General features: G+C 42.8%; 1 protein-coding gene across 1 annotated transcript in view; it reads left to right on the plus strand.

The window, feature by feature from the left end:
• Positions 1 to 3197: 3197 nt before the first annotated feature.
• cyth3a (cytohesin 3a) overlaps positions 3198 to 13502 on the plus strand; it is a 35545-nt gene continuing 25240 nt past the window's right edge. Inside the window, exon 1 of the mRNA XM_031843079.1 lies at positions 3198 to 3522. Coding sequence (XP_031698939.1) covers positions 3504 to 3522 — 19 coding nt within the window. The 5' untranslated portion in view covers positions 3198 to 3503. The remainder of the gene's footprint in view (positions 3523 to 13502) is intronic.

Consider the following 13502-nt stretch of genomic DNA (forward strand, 5'->3'; position numbering starts at 1 on the left):
TGAGGATGTGTCAGGCCAACAAGTTTCTCAGTAAAAATGAAACCCTGGAACTCTGTTTGGTTCCCGGCTGTGGGAATTCATGGAATCATGCTGCAAATTAATTGTAACCACCATTGCTGTGCAGTCAGTATTTGTTTATGCTTGGAGCTTTTGAGAAGGGGGGGGGCATGTGAAACCATTCATTTTCTATTTTCGGAGAGAAAGGATAGTTGGTTTCACAGTACGCTTTCATCCATTTGTAATAGAACATTTCTGCCAGATATATGTTTGAGAAAAATGCAGGACAGTAAAGTCATCTTTATATCCCAGGAGAGAGAAGCTTTTGTATCAGTAACACGTGATCAGATCATAAGACTAACTCTTTTTGAGACTGAACTAATCGATACTTAAAGGTAGATAAACCATGCCGACTCTTTGAGCTTTGGCCATTTGAGGATTTGACCATTACAGGCTGATGAAGTAAACACACAGCACTGCAGTATGCTGTATGTACCAGCATACAAAAAAATATATATATTACAAAGTAATCTGCCTACGTTAAGGTCCTGTCAGTTCAAGACAGTCCTTGAAACAGGTGAAGTTCAAAGAATGATCAAAGATACAACTGATAAAATTACTAAACTTCAGTTACACATTAGGTGTATTATATCAAATTTGCACTGATTGGAAATGTGTGTAAATTTAGTCTGATTGTACTTCACTCATTCCAGTAACGCTGAGGTCACTCCTGGTGGATGAAACAATAGATTCATGCGTCAGTTACGTCAGCATGGCTGTACTGCCAGCAGGTGGTCTTTCAAAACAGTAGAGGTTCAGATTTGTACCAGAGAAGGGAAAGTAAGGTGAGAGCAGTGTACTACTCATGATACATGTCGCGTAACAGTTCAAGCTTTGCATGAACAAAGGGAAAAGCCAACATACTCAAACTCTCTCTTAGTTCACAGCATATCCATGTACATGTTATCATTAGCAAACCCATGACTTTTTTAAACAATACTGAAGGCTGGATTACCAAGATGGCAAAAAGGGACACAAACCCCGGACTTCAAAATTGATTAATTAACAAATTTGCGGCAATAAAATACGATATCAACTACGAAAGGTCCTGCGTTATTAACTAGTGAAACCTAATGTCAAAATCTTGTGTAAACACCTTTTATTACTGTTAGTATATATCATGCTTCCATGGTGTGTATTTCTAAATTAAGTTTCTTCAAATTGTACTCAGTGGAGTAAAAAGTACAATATTTCCCTCTGAATTGTGGTGGAGTAGAAGTATCAAGTAACATTACAATAGAAATACTCAAGGAAGGTGGGTACATCAGAATAGTTCTTGATGTACTTAGTAATATTCCACCACTGGCAGTGAAGTGACACGGGTCAGATTCGATTACATCTGACTCGTGTCTATGGGTAGAGGAGGACAGGCCGATCACATCACTTCCTTTTCTATAACTTTCTTCCATTGTCCGCCTGTATTGCTGCACAATAAGTCCTCAGCACAACTCCCTTCCTGGACGCTGGACGACAAACTGGGTCCTGCCTTTGTCACTGCTGTACATCACTGCTGGTGTGGCCGGGATCTTCCCTGGAAAAGCCTCAGTGAGGCATGAGGTCATATGGGCAGGAACAGACAGGAAGCTGTTTTCTTTTTCTTTGGCCACAAGCCTTCAAAGGTGTCCTGTCCTCATGCCTGCATCGCCAATAAGGAAAGAGAGGTGGAGGTATGAGGTCAGAATGAGGTCAGAATGTTGACAGAACTTTAGAGGCGTTTGTTCACCAAATGTATGAATCAAATATTTCACTGTAAATCATAAATGTTAAACAAAGTGACTTGCAAACTTGCAAGAGTATGTTTTATTTTGAACGTATATGGAAGTAGCTTCAAGAGATAAAGCAGATACATTGAATCTGCAATAAAACCAAAGGTACCCCTGGCATGTTTCTTGTGCTTATCAGTTTACCTTCACATCATTGATTAAGGAGTTTAACCCCTGACTGAACTCAAGGAGCCTGTCCTCTGACCTTAAAGAGTAACTAAACACTGGCTGGAAGTCTTCGTGTTTTGTCCAGAGTCTCTAAGTCGCAGAAGGATCTACTTGTGAACAACCCAGAGAGTGACGTGTGTGGTCAGAAGTAGTGTAAAACAGGTTCTTGACTTAATCCTCGGTCGGTTTCGGCTTCTTTTATCTTGTCCACACAATTCAGTTGCTGTATCCTCACTGGTTTCATATTCAGACATGAGATTTAAAGAGACACTATTGTGTGCAAAGATTCAGAGACATCCAGCCAAACAAAAAAAATAGAAAACAGTGTAACAATAGCACATTTTGTTTATTATTATAAGTGTGTTGTTAAAATGACTGAAGACTGAAAGTTCATTCTTGACCTTGAACACAATAGTGCCACTAATGGATCTCGTGGTGCATTGTTTTGTCAGATACTATATTGGATGAAACTTTGGATCTCCATTATTCCAGGACTAGATGGTACAGAGGAAATACAGTGCGTTGTTTTAAACATCTAATGAAGACGTTAAGTGACTTTTAAAATAATTTTAAGGGTTAAGAGACCCTGGTTCTTCTCAGTGTAGATTTGGCCATCGTTCCCACCAATTATAGTAACATATTACACAGACTCTAACATTGCACCAATGTTAGTAGAGCAGAATTAGTTAGGGCCAGACACATGCTGTAAATAAAACCCCAGTAAACCCAATTATCTGAAACAAATAAGGGTGACAAATGCTCTGTCAAATCGATTTATAATGAAGAGGGTAATAATTAACTCTTCTAAATAAATAGATTAGATAATATGATACAACATACCCTATTGGACTTTAATGTAACTGGATTCAGCAAATAATTGTTAAATAATGGAAGTATTTCCCCCTAAAATCTAAATTTAACTTAACTTTTTTCAGTTGTATATTGCTTCTTTTACTTTTAAATACTTCCTCCACCCCTGGTCCTCTGTATTTTTTCTGGGATTTATTTATTTTTAGTTCACATTTGTAGGTTTGAATAACAAATCAAGCATTTATAGGCTATATTTAAATTGAACTGCCTTTAGAACGTGTTCTTTGTGTGTCTGTGTGTGTATACGTGTGTGTGTGTGTGTAATCTGTGTAGCGTGGGGGTGCTATTAGCAGGGGCGGGGCTTGGTGACGTCGCCGTGGACGCAGCGTAGCGCCTGTGAATGTAGACAGCTGGGGATGGAGCAGAGCAGAGAGGGAGAAGCGCCGCCGCTCTCTCACATCGCCGTCAGACACCTCTGAAATAGCCCTTCGGTATCTGAGGACCTCCCTGCGGCTTCTTTTTCTCTCACCTTTTATACTATTTTCTCTTGTTGACATCTTCGCACCAGTCCACTCCACTTCCTCTGTCTCACCGGCTCTTTGGACTGTCTGCCAGCAGGGAAAGCAAAGACAAAACAAAACCCCGTTAAAAACACTCTACATACACACCTTCCTGCCGGACTGCCCTGTCACTGCTACAGTTAATATGGATGAAGACAACCACGGTAAGGCTGTGTTTTTATTATGTCCCCCTTGCAGACCCACATTGTTCTCCTCTCCTCAGCCCGTGTGCAGGGATGGATGCACGGCATGCATGTGTGTGTGTGTGTGTGTGTGTGTGTGTGTGTGTGTGTGTGAGAGTCAGGAGGAGACGCGGATGTACGGAGATGCATGGAGGTATTTCAGAACCAGGATGTTGTGTTGTTGTTGTTTTTTTCTGCAGACCTGCCCAGAAAAACAACAACGGCAGGATGTCATGATTTAGGAGCTGGTATTAAAGGAGCATTTCTCATAAAATCAGTGCGACTCGGTTGGATTTTCGCAGGTGAGAAAGAATCTCCTGTACAGAAACATGTCTAGAAACGCTGAAGTCATGGTTGAAAAACACACACACCAAAAATAAGCAGGCAATTTTTTTTTTTTTTTTAATCACGCATGCACATTTTCCATCTGTTTGATGTCTTGCTGTAAGGCTTTGAAGTTGCTCCCACTATCTCGTTGCGCTGTTTGAAGCTTCTAAACCGGTGGGATATTGATAAGATATCTGACTTCCTTCCATATGGAGGATTTTACCAAAAATATTTCAAATGAAAAAAAAAATAGTCATATCGTGATACCACAGGAGATTAACTCATTATGATTAGGTTACTGCAGGAGCTGCAAATTGTGCAAAATATAGTATGTGCCAATGATATGGAATATAACAGATGTAGCAAAAAATCTCTTTGAATGCACTATTTGGTGTAGAAAACATGCAAATTAAGTGGAAAAATAAGGGACTGCTTAATGAGTTGCATACATAAGATAACACTATAGGTGGGGGTTAAGTACACTAAAGTCACATTGGGCTATACCCAGTGAGTATTAAAACAGACATAGGAGTATTTGGTGCCATAGACCTGAATGTGTCTGATTGAGCCTGTGCAGCTGCATGTCTAACCAGGATTACTGCTCACATGGTCTGCTGCAGCCCGAAGTCCCATATCAGTTGTTATTATATGATATGTGTGCTGAAACACGCATGCAGGATGCTGCCGAGCAGATAATCCAAACCGCCTTGAGGGCTGAAGGGCTTCGAAGGCGGTGTGGTGTGTCAACAAATGGCAATACACTGATACCAGTTTGTCAGTTAAACTGTGAGAGATTAGCATGATCCAGGAGAGACCCTCGTCACAAGAAATATCCATATCTGGGCCAAATAAAGGGCAAACTACCATGAAAGTAATTTAGCATATTCATGATCCAGGGGGGAAGAAGCCTTTTGTATTTTGGACACTTCACTAGCTTTACTAGAAAACTTTGCATAAACAATATCAAATTTATTTTGCGTGTGTTTCAAAGGAGAGGTTTTCACCGCGGTCTAAATGTTGATTCAGAGGCTTGTCGAAAGTAATAATACTCTGAAATCACAGTGTAGGATTTGGCCTGTATCCTCATGGTGATTCAAACTGTGCCAGAGAGCATAAATGTCCCCTCAAAAAAAAAAAAATCAGTTAATCACATGATCCGCCCGCCACAGATCAGTCAAAGAAAGAGATACCGGTCACTGGAACATGTGACAGGATGTCAGAGAGCACAGACGCTCGCTGTCTGGTGATGAAACTGGAAACATACGACACAAGCCCCAGAGAGATTGTGTGCAGCGCCGTGCAGCCTGCGAGAGAGTTATTAAAATAACTTACCATAAATGTGAAAGTAATTAAGAGTTCTCATTCGCTCACTCACACCCTCGCTGCCTCTCGCTCTCTTGCATGCATCACTTAACATTGTTCACATGCACACACCTTGATATAGTCTGGTATCACAGCATGAGCATTTAGAGCTAAATGTGTCTCCGCCAGTCACTTCCAGCAGCTGAAGTCACAGTTACACCCACATCAAGAGCCAATTAATTCACTGGGTAATTTCCGGGGCAAAATAAAAGAAATATAAACTTACTATAGCAACTTAATCGTTTTGAATCAGGACCTGCAATGTTTGTATCAGGATGTGTCCGATTTAGTAGCCTACAGCTGCTATTTCAATATGTCAGATATGTGTTTAATCAGCATTTTAGTCAATTTAAAAACAGGATCGGACATCCCAACAAAATATCACCAGACAATGAATGAAACTTATCATGCCTAAGCCATATCGAGGGACCTTTCCGCTCAGTGCCTGTGAATCCATCCCGTGTAGCTCTGTGTGCCAACACATCTGCACTGCGTTTACAGTACGCATGCAAACTATGCAACATATGTTCGAAGTTGGGGCTATGATTTGTTCTGCACCAGTAAACCAGAGCGAACAGATGCCACGATACTCTTTAGGATTAATACATGTTATGTGAACGGCTAAGGACCTGCACGCTTGTTTCTCAGCTAAACTTCTCCACACAATGAATTACACTATAAACGGTGGCAGTGTGCATTATTTTTGTGGTACTCCGTCGTAGCACGGGATTCATTAGTGCATGTTTACAGCGCTCGCTAATCAGGGTTGGCGCTTCTCTGCTCCGTTAACATGCCACAGAGCAGACAGAGCCTGGCCTCAAAATGGATGAAAATCGTCAACAGGCTTGGAAATTCTAAGTGTTTTTATTACTCACATTTCTATTTTTAGCATCATCGTATAGCTGGATGGAGGAGTGGAAAAAACACAGACGCAGAAATTGGCTGGAAAGCGGTTCACTAAACGTCTGGATGGAGGCCACGGATTTTAACACTTGGCTCTCTTGTATTTTCTCTTCTTTATAGCAGCTTTGTTGTGCTGCAGTCAAGGGATTAATATGGGCTGACTAAACGTCTGTTTTGGGAGTTTGGGGTATTAAAACGCTGAAATTAATAGAATTCACCTTTTAAAAAATGCCTTGCACCTAAATAAAGACGCCTGTGACGACTGAAGCTCCTTAGCAAAACATGCCTTGTGTTTGTGGGTTCAGACGCCACAAAATGTGCTGAAATGTTTGTTAATGGGGCTTCCTTGACCATGTATCCTGTGTGAGCGTCGCGATAACCCTGCTGTGTCAATCAACACTCTTCTGTCTATCTGACCGTGGGAAAAGTTGAATGGGAAAGGCCTTTCCTTCAATTCTTCTATTCTCTTTGGACCGAATGTGTGAATGTGCGCTGAAATAACAAATCGTATCTGACTGCAGCACTTTGCTGTTTTGTCTGTAGGGGCCTTTTTAATGGTGCACACACGGCAGTGTCCGTGTGCAGTATCACGCCTCGGCTTTTGTGACTGAAAATATCTCCAGTAGAAAGAAAACCCTGCCTTTCTTCTCTGCATTTTTTTTGTAATCTTCTCCTCAAACTTACTGGACATGTGACTGTATGCAATTATGTCACATCACATTCACCCAGCAGGCATGAAACCCAAGCTAGGGTGGCTTTTTGGAGAAACCTGAATCAACACTGTATGTGTGATTTCTTGGCGCCTATAGTGCTGTAGTTCTGAGGGGGATTAGCTGGTAAGAAGGGGAAGTTGGTGTGATTAGGGCACGGCCTTTGTTGTGGCTGTAGGGTGAGTGTGTGGGAGGACATCAGAGAGTCACTAGCTAAACTTCGCCCAGGGAGTCTGGCTGGCTTATTGTAAAGTGGTCGGTGCTGAAGGGCTAGATAGCCGCAGAACAGAGTTCAGACATCTGTGTCGCTCTGCATCTACATGTGTCATCTGCCTAACGTCTCCCTGGAGATGCACCGCATGTGGAATCTGCATTACAGCTATTTTGGCAAAAATGGCAAAGAACTAGTCACTAGTTCCACCCGCTCAAATGTGATTTTTTTGGGGGGGGGTTTTATAGTCTTCCATGATAGTAAACTAAATATCTTCAGGTTTTGGACTATTGACCAGACAAAACATGAAGACATCACCGAGCGGTCTGTGAACTCATGACGGGTATTTTTCACTGCTTCATGCATTAGATTAATCAAGAAAAAAAAAAATATGATAGATTAATCCATGATTAAAATAATCATACATCCATAATTAGTTGAAGCTCAAATCATCTTATTAAGAATGAAAAGTAAAGGCATCACAGACACCATGTGTAATAAAGCTACAAATATGGATGCTGAGTTTTGCATTTCGAATATTTTCCCATTTTACTCTCCATTATTAACGTAAACAAAGACACCTGTCTATCTTTAGGGAACAGACTGTGACATTTCTAGCGGGTTACGCCAACATTTGTTCCACAGTTGTCCCGACATCAGTAGATAAATTGATAGTTTGACATTTTGGTAAATAAATATATTCGATTTTTGCCGACATCTAGACGTGAAGATCACTTTCATGTCAATGCGTTAAAAATGAAGCTACAGCCAAGTGAGGACAGCTTAGCTTTCCATAAAGACAGGAAACAGCTAGTCTGGCTCCGTCCAAAGGTAACAAGAAGCTTGTTTGTTAACACTTCATATCTTGTTTGTTTAATTTTTACAAAACCTGCCTGTGAAAAGGACATGTTGGGTGTTTGCAGGTGTTGTGTCACAGACTATTTCCTGGCGGATTTGATTACCTTTCGACAGAGAAGTTTCCCCGTCCTGGTTCCCAGTCTTTGTGCTAAGCTAAGTTTATTTCCAAAACTGTCAAGTGTTTGACCAGAACACATACCACCAACACTGCATGGTGATATATAGGTGTATCTTAAGCTACAAATCCTTTTAAAAGCCTTTGCTTTTATGTGAATTCCTTCCATACTTCACATCTGTTTTATTCACCTGGCTGCAGAAAGAATTCTCCCTTTGGGTATAAAAACATGGAGCTGGATTGAATTCACCAGTTCCAAGTTTCCTGAAACACCCCAGTAGCCTGAAATGAATGTGGGCAATGTTTAAGGGAAAAAACGCGTCTCTTATTGTGTGTCGACACAGATGCCAACAAAATGTGCTAAAATGTACTCTTTACAATCTCTTTGGTTGACCCGGCAGGCTGGCTGTGTTGTTTCAAGGCTTAAGGGGAGATTTTGGAAAGAACAGAAATTCATCTTGACTGCCAAGATTACGGGTTTCGTGGTACAACATTAGAAGATTAAATATACAGTAAAGTACACCACATGCAACCAGACAAATACACAAACACAGACAGAGCTGGCGCGTGATGTGCAGGGATTGAGCCAGAGCTTGTAACAAACTGCACTACTTAAGTGTTGAGCGAGAAGACTGCATATGGACCTGATTAAGAGAGAGAGACTTGGGAGTCTTCCCGACATGTTCCCATCACCATGGCTGTGTGTGTGTGTGGGTGTGGGTGTGGGTGGGTGGGAGGGAGGGGAACACAAGACATTGTAAGGCAACATTTCGGCTGTTGTGATTAGAGGTATGCCGTTGCCTGGAGTTATTGCTCGGAGCTGTCGAGAGGGGGAAGCTCTTTAAGCGTGAGACAGAGAGCAGATGGGAGACAAAAGGAACGGCAAATTGAATGAGCGGGAGTCTGGGAGGAGAACACAGACAGACATTAACGGCGGCAGAGATGTACTGTGTGTGAGTAATCCACACCTAGTGTCAGTGGAAGGAGGGTAAAGAGAAAACCGGGTCCAGCTGACCATACAGACATGAGGGAGGTGTGTTCAGAGAGAGAGAGAGAGAGAGTCTGGAGGGTAGGCGTGTGTTTCTTGGCTTCTGGCTCAATAGAAATGGAGAATCACACCAACGCCCAGCCCGTTCTCACCTTAATAACATGCCCTGGCGCTCTTTCATTTCATTTCCTGCTCTGTTTTTCATGATCAAGTGCATATATTCCCTAATGTTCCATTTTAACTTGAGGCCAGAGCTGTCTTTGATCCAGCATGTAGCCATGGGACAGGTTGATATTAAACGTGATCCATCTATAAGGAACTGTAGGGAACCTAGAGCCAATACCAAGAGAGACAAATCATCTCAACTTGGCGGGTGGTTTCTGTTGTAACGATCAAAGGTCGCTCTGGTGTCATTGTGAATGGGATAAGGGTTGTCCGCCAGAGTCAGTGTTTTTGCGGGAAGGCGCACTAACACCACAGGAACATCCTGGACCTCCAAGCCGACACAGAGCTACTACGTCCCTGGTCAACAGAGCTGCACACCGAAAGGCTTGAAGTCTGTGCCAATCATCCAGGTGGACCCTCTCCCTGCTGGTGTCTGCACACCGTCAGCGTCATCAGAGATATCAAAACGTATTCCCCCTCATTCGAGGGCGTACAGAATGAAAAGCAGCCATACGGATTTCAAAATTGCCTCCCAAGATAGATATCTTTTCACAATAATGGAGGTGAGCGTGTTCACATCAGATAAAGCATTCGTTCATTCTGCTTCCTGCCAATCACCTGACACCCTGCAGGAAGCAACAGCAGTGCCTGTCAGGAAACGATCCCTCAAATATATGTCTCCTTTCAAAAATGATTGTCGCATGCATGTCTTCCATCCTTTGTTCTTCAGTGTGAATTTTACAATGCTAAATGCTAAAACAGTCGACAGCTACGCTAACAGCTATGTGACGTCGTTGTACTTTGATCTTAGTTTAGCGCGCTATCGTGCTAATATTTGCTATTTAACACGGAACAGCGACAGTTGTGATTGGAAATAATGTGAACTAGATTCAGTACAGAGGCTTTACCTCTAACACCAGTATTCAGACACCTTTTGTTGAATTTTAGATGTGCTCAACGTTGGAGAATAGAAGAGAAATATACTAACATAGATTTTGTAGACTCAACTTCTACAGCTTCCCTCTAAAATCTGCCAAAAACCTGGCTGATCATCTGTTGCAGCGAGTGAACAGGGAGCCACTTGGACTGCGCTCAGCCTTTGAAAGCCCCTCATCTTGCCCGGACGGCCAGAAGAAACGGCATCCATTTAATCCATTCTCAGGCCGATCAAATCGTCAGATTACGGTTACTTTGGCCGCCAGCATATGGCAGTGGAAGACCCCCTCCGATTCGGCGTTCATCGAATCCAATATTGACATAGTGCTGATGCCGAGCAGATGTGTGATATAAGGAGGACATCGTGTGCAAGACCACCTCCTCTGCAACCACACACTCGCACAAATGCACTCACAGCAGGAGGTCCCTACCCAAAACTGCAGATTAACCAGAGCAATCAGCGTGAGGGCTCTTCAGCTCCCCGAGCCCCAGATTCTCCCCCCGACCCCAGATGTAGTTAAAAACTAGAAGCCATATTAGCTCCCCAAATCTCTCTTCTCACGCGACCGCCAGGACTGTTGTTACTGAATTATTACTGGACAACACAGTGTACTAATGCATGATTTTTAACGCAAAAAAACATACAATTTGAAAGGAAGTTATAAGTTTAGTTTTTGTCACGCTGAAGTCTCAGTTTCACTTAGCACATCGCTATTGCTACGTGGCAGCAGGCTTCTTTTTTCGCACATGCACGTAGACACCTGTGTGCTTGACCTTTCACCGTCTGCATCATGACCTCCTTCGCCTCCTCACGTCGGCCTTTGTGCTAACGTCCCAGCATTCCTGCTTTGTGGCTCAGAGCCAAAGTGCCTCTGCAGACAGCTATACGCCAGACTAATGTGCTGCTGCGTATTCTGTCACATCATTTCATCACTGAGGCAAAGTAGGTTAAAGGCAGGGCCAGACAATGGCACGGTTGACGGCAACATCTGTGTGAATGCTGTTGTACTGTACATCACACTTCCGCTCTGACAGACTCGTGTTGGGCTCACAGAGCGGCGGGGAGGGCGAATGTGTGGGATTAGTGCCAGCTGGTCTTAGTGTGTATGTGCTCATGTCTGTCTGTCCGACTGTCTGTCTGTCTCTTTCTGACCCAGGCTCTAATACAGAGCATGTCTTCGTCTACCCTTACAGGGATTTGGGGTGGCTGGTTTCAGATTAGAGTCTGGATCCAAGAGCAACTTTCCCTTGCCTTCCTGTTTCCTTGCATGTGTCCCATTGTGCTGAAAGGCCAACCAGAGTAACAGGGTTATCTTTTTTTCTTTTTTTTAAAAGCTCATCCACTTTAAAAGACATTACAGCCGGTAAAGTCGCGAGTCTAAAGCTACTAGATCTCGACAAATCCTCTCTCACTCACACGAGTCAGTGAAAACTGGGAGCGTGGCCAGTGTTAAGTGAGCGTGGGATTCTCACTCTGAGCTCCATGTGCTCTGAGTACCTCGCCACTGGTATGAATACATGGCGATCACTTCAAAAGGCCTTTTAAATCTGATTTATTTCCCCTCTCTGTCCATCCACTCTAACAAAGGGCTTAAGCATATTGATATGCGACCAAAATAAGCATGGTGAAAGTTATGAAACTGAGGGTTGCTGCAGACTGGTGTGGGGGTTGTGCGTGTCAAAGTATCCCTGCATTAGTTTAAATGCCATCAAAGCCTCTGGTTTCAGTGGGTGGCCGGGGACAGTTGTTGGTTTTGGGTGTGAAGAGCAGCAGGGGATTTACGCCTTAAAGTCGATTTTGAGGGATTTTGTTTTTAGGGGGGAAATTACCCGAGCCTCTTGTTCTGTGGTGCACGTGTTGGAGTTTAAACCCTTTGGACCCTCTCAACCCACCACTCCATGCAGTGGATTTCCATATAGCAGATTTATTTGACTTTTAAGTCTAGTTTTCTCACGCACACATTTAAATGAGCACCCTCACCAAATACAGCTATAGCCCACTATTGGCCGATGCGACCCTCCCAAGGTCTATCGACCGCTACAAAGCAATGACTCGCACCACAAACGATTTTAGTGGATTAACATTGAAGCGTGGCTGTGTTTGGTTTGAGCCAATGTGGAGGTAAAGACCAGCCCTACCATGACCTCTCTTGCTGAAGACACTAAACTAATTTCCTGAATAGAGGGTCACAGGGGGAGGTGTGTCAATAATGTAATTGGTGGACCACCTCTGTAGAAGAGCTCCCCCCACCACTAAACAAGATTATCTATTGGAACAGAAACCCTGACACTGGTTTTATAGTCCTTTCTATTATCAAATGTGTGGTTTGAAAGACATATATTACAGTGTATAACGCAGTAAGAGAGACCTGGTTTTGAGGATAATAGCAGTGCTCTGCCATTAATGGTGACAGGCTTTTATTAAAGGGAGCATCCTCTGCTTTTTATTAGATTTGTAATCAATCAAGATTGTAATCATGCACACAGTTTACAGCCAGTAGAAATCTCCATTAGCTAATGCACGGCCTCGGGCAAATGGAAAAAAACGGAGCTTTCATCTTCCTCTGAGCAACATATGTATACATACAAACATCCAGACAGATGGATATTCGATAAAGACTGGAAACAGGGTAAAACAGCTAACCTGAAGCCTTAGCTGTTTGAAAGTAACAGCCATATATATATTCACTGGACAGATATCAGAGTGGTATTAATCTTCTTATCTAATTCTGCAAGATAGCAAGAGTGATTTACCAAAATGTCAAACTGTTGCTTCAAGCATTAACCCTTAGCAACAATGCATCCTTCACCAACAGGTTAGCTTCTGCTTTGTTTGAGACATTTCGTTGGGCAAACGGACAGATGCAGAAAGCACTCCTCAAGTAGAAGATTGAGGATTTGTGTAAAACAGCCTTGGAACTTTTTGAGAGCACTAATTGGCTTTGGAGCCACATTCAGAGCACTCACAGTTGTATTGCGTATAAGTGCTGTGAGGTAGCCGGAGGTCAGCAAAGCTAATTAACATCTTTATTTTCGTAGTCATTGTGCATTTGTATCCCCCTGTCTTGTCTATTATTAAAAACATGGCCCTCAAAGGAAATCCCTCAGCTGTTACTCCTGCTGTTTACCTGTCCCTCATCGCGCTGCTTCAGGATTACATAACTCGGTTAGGAAGCACCTTTTGTCTCAGTGTTAATGTGAATATTGTCTATAACAATGCTAAGCTCCCCTGAACTCAACTCTTTAACAAGCTGTTGAGTTAATAGTGGGCTGAATGCTTCCTCTTCAGCCCACTGACCTTGTTTTCATTAATTGGCGCGGTTTCCCGCCTGCAAGGGAAAATAACAATTGATATATGCTTCTTTCGGGTTTACTTAACTCGGTTAG

Source organism: Anarrhichthys ocellatus, unplaced genomic scaffold, assembly GCF_004355925.1.
Source record: "Anarrhichthys ocellatus isolate YVR2014 unplaced genomic scaffold, GSC_Weel_1.0 scaffold4, whole genome shotgun sequence".
Classification (NCBI taxonomy): Eukaryota; Metazoa; Chordata; class Actinopteri; order Perciformes; family Anarhichadidae; genus Anarrhichthys; species Anarrhichthys ocellatus.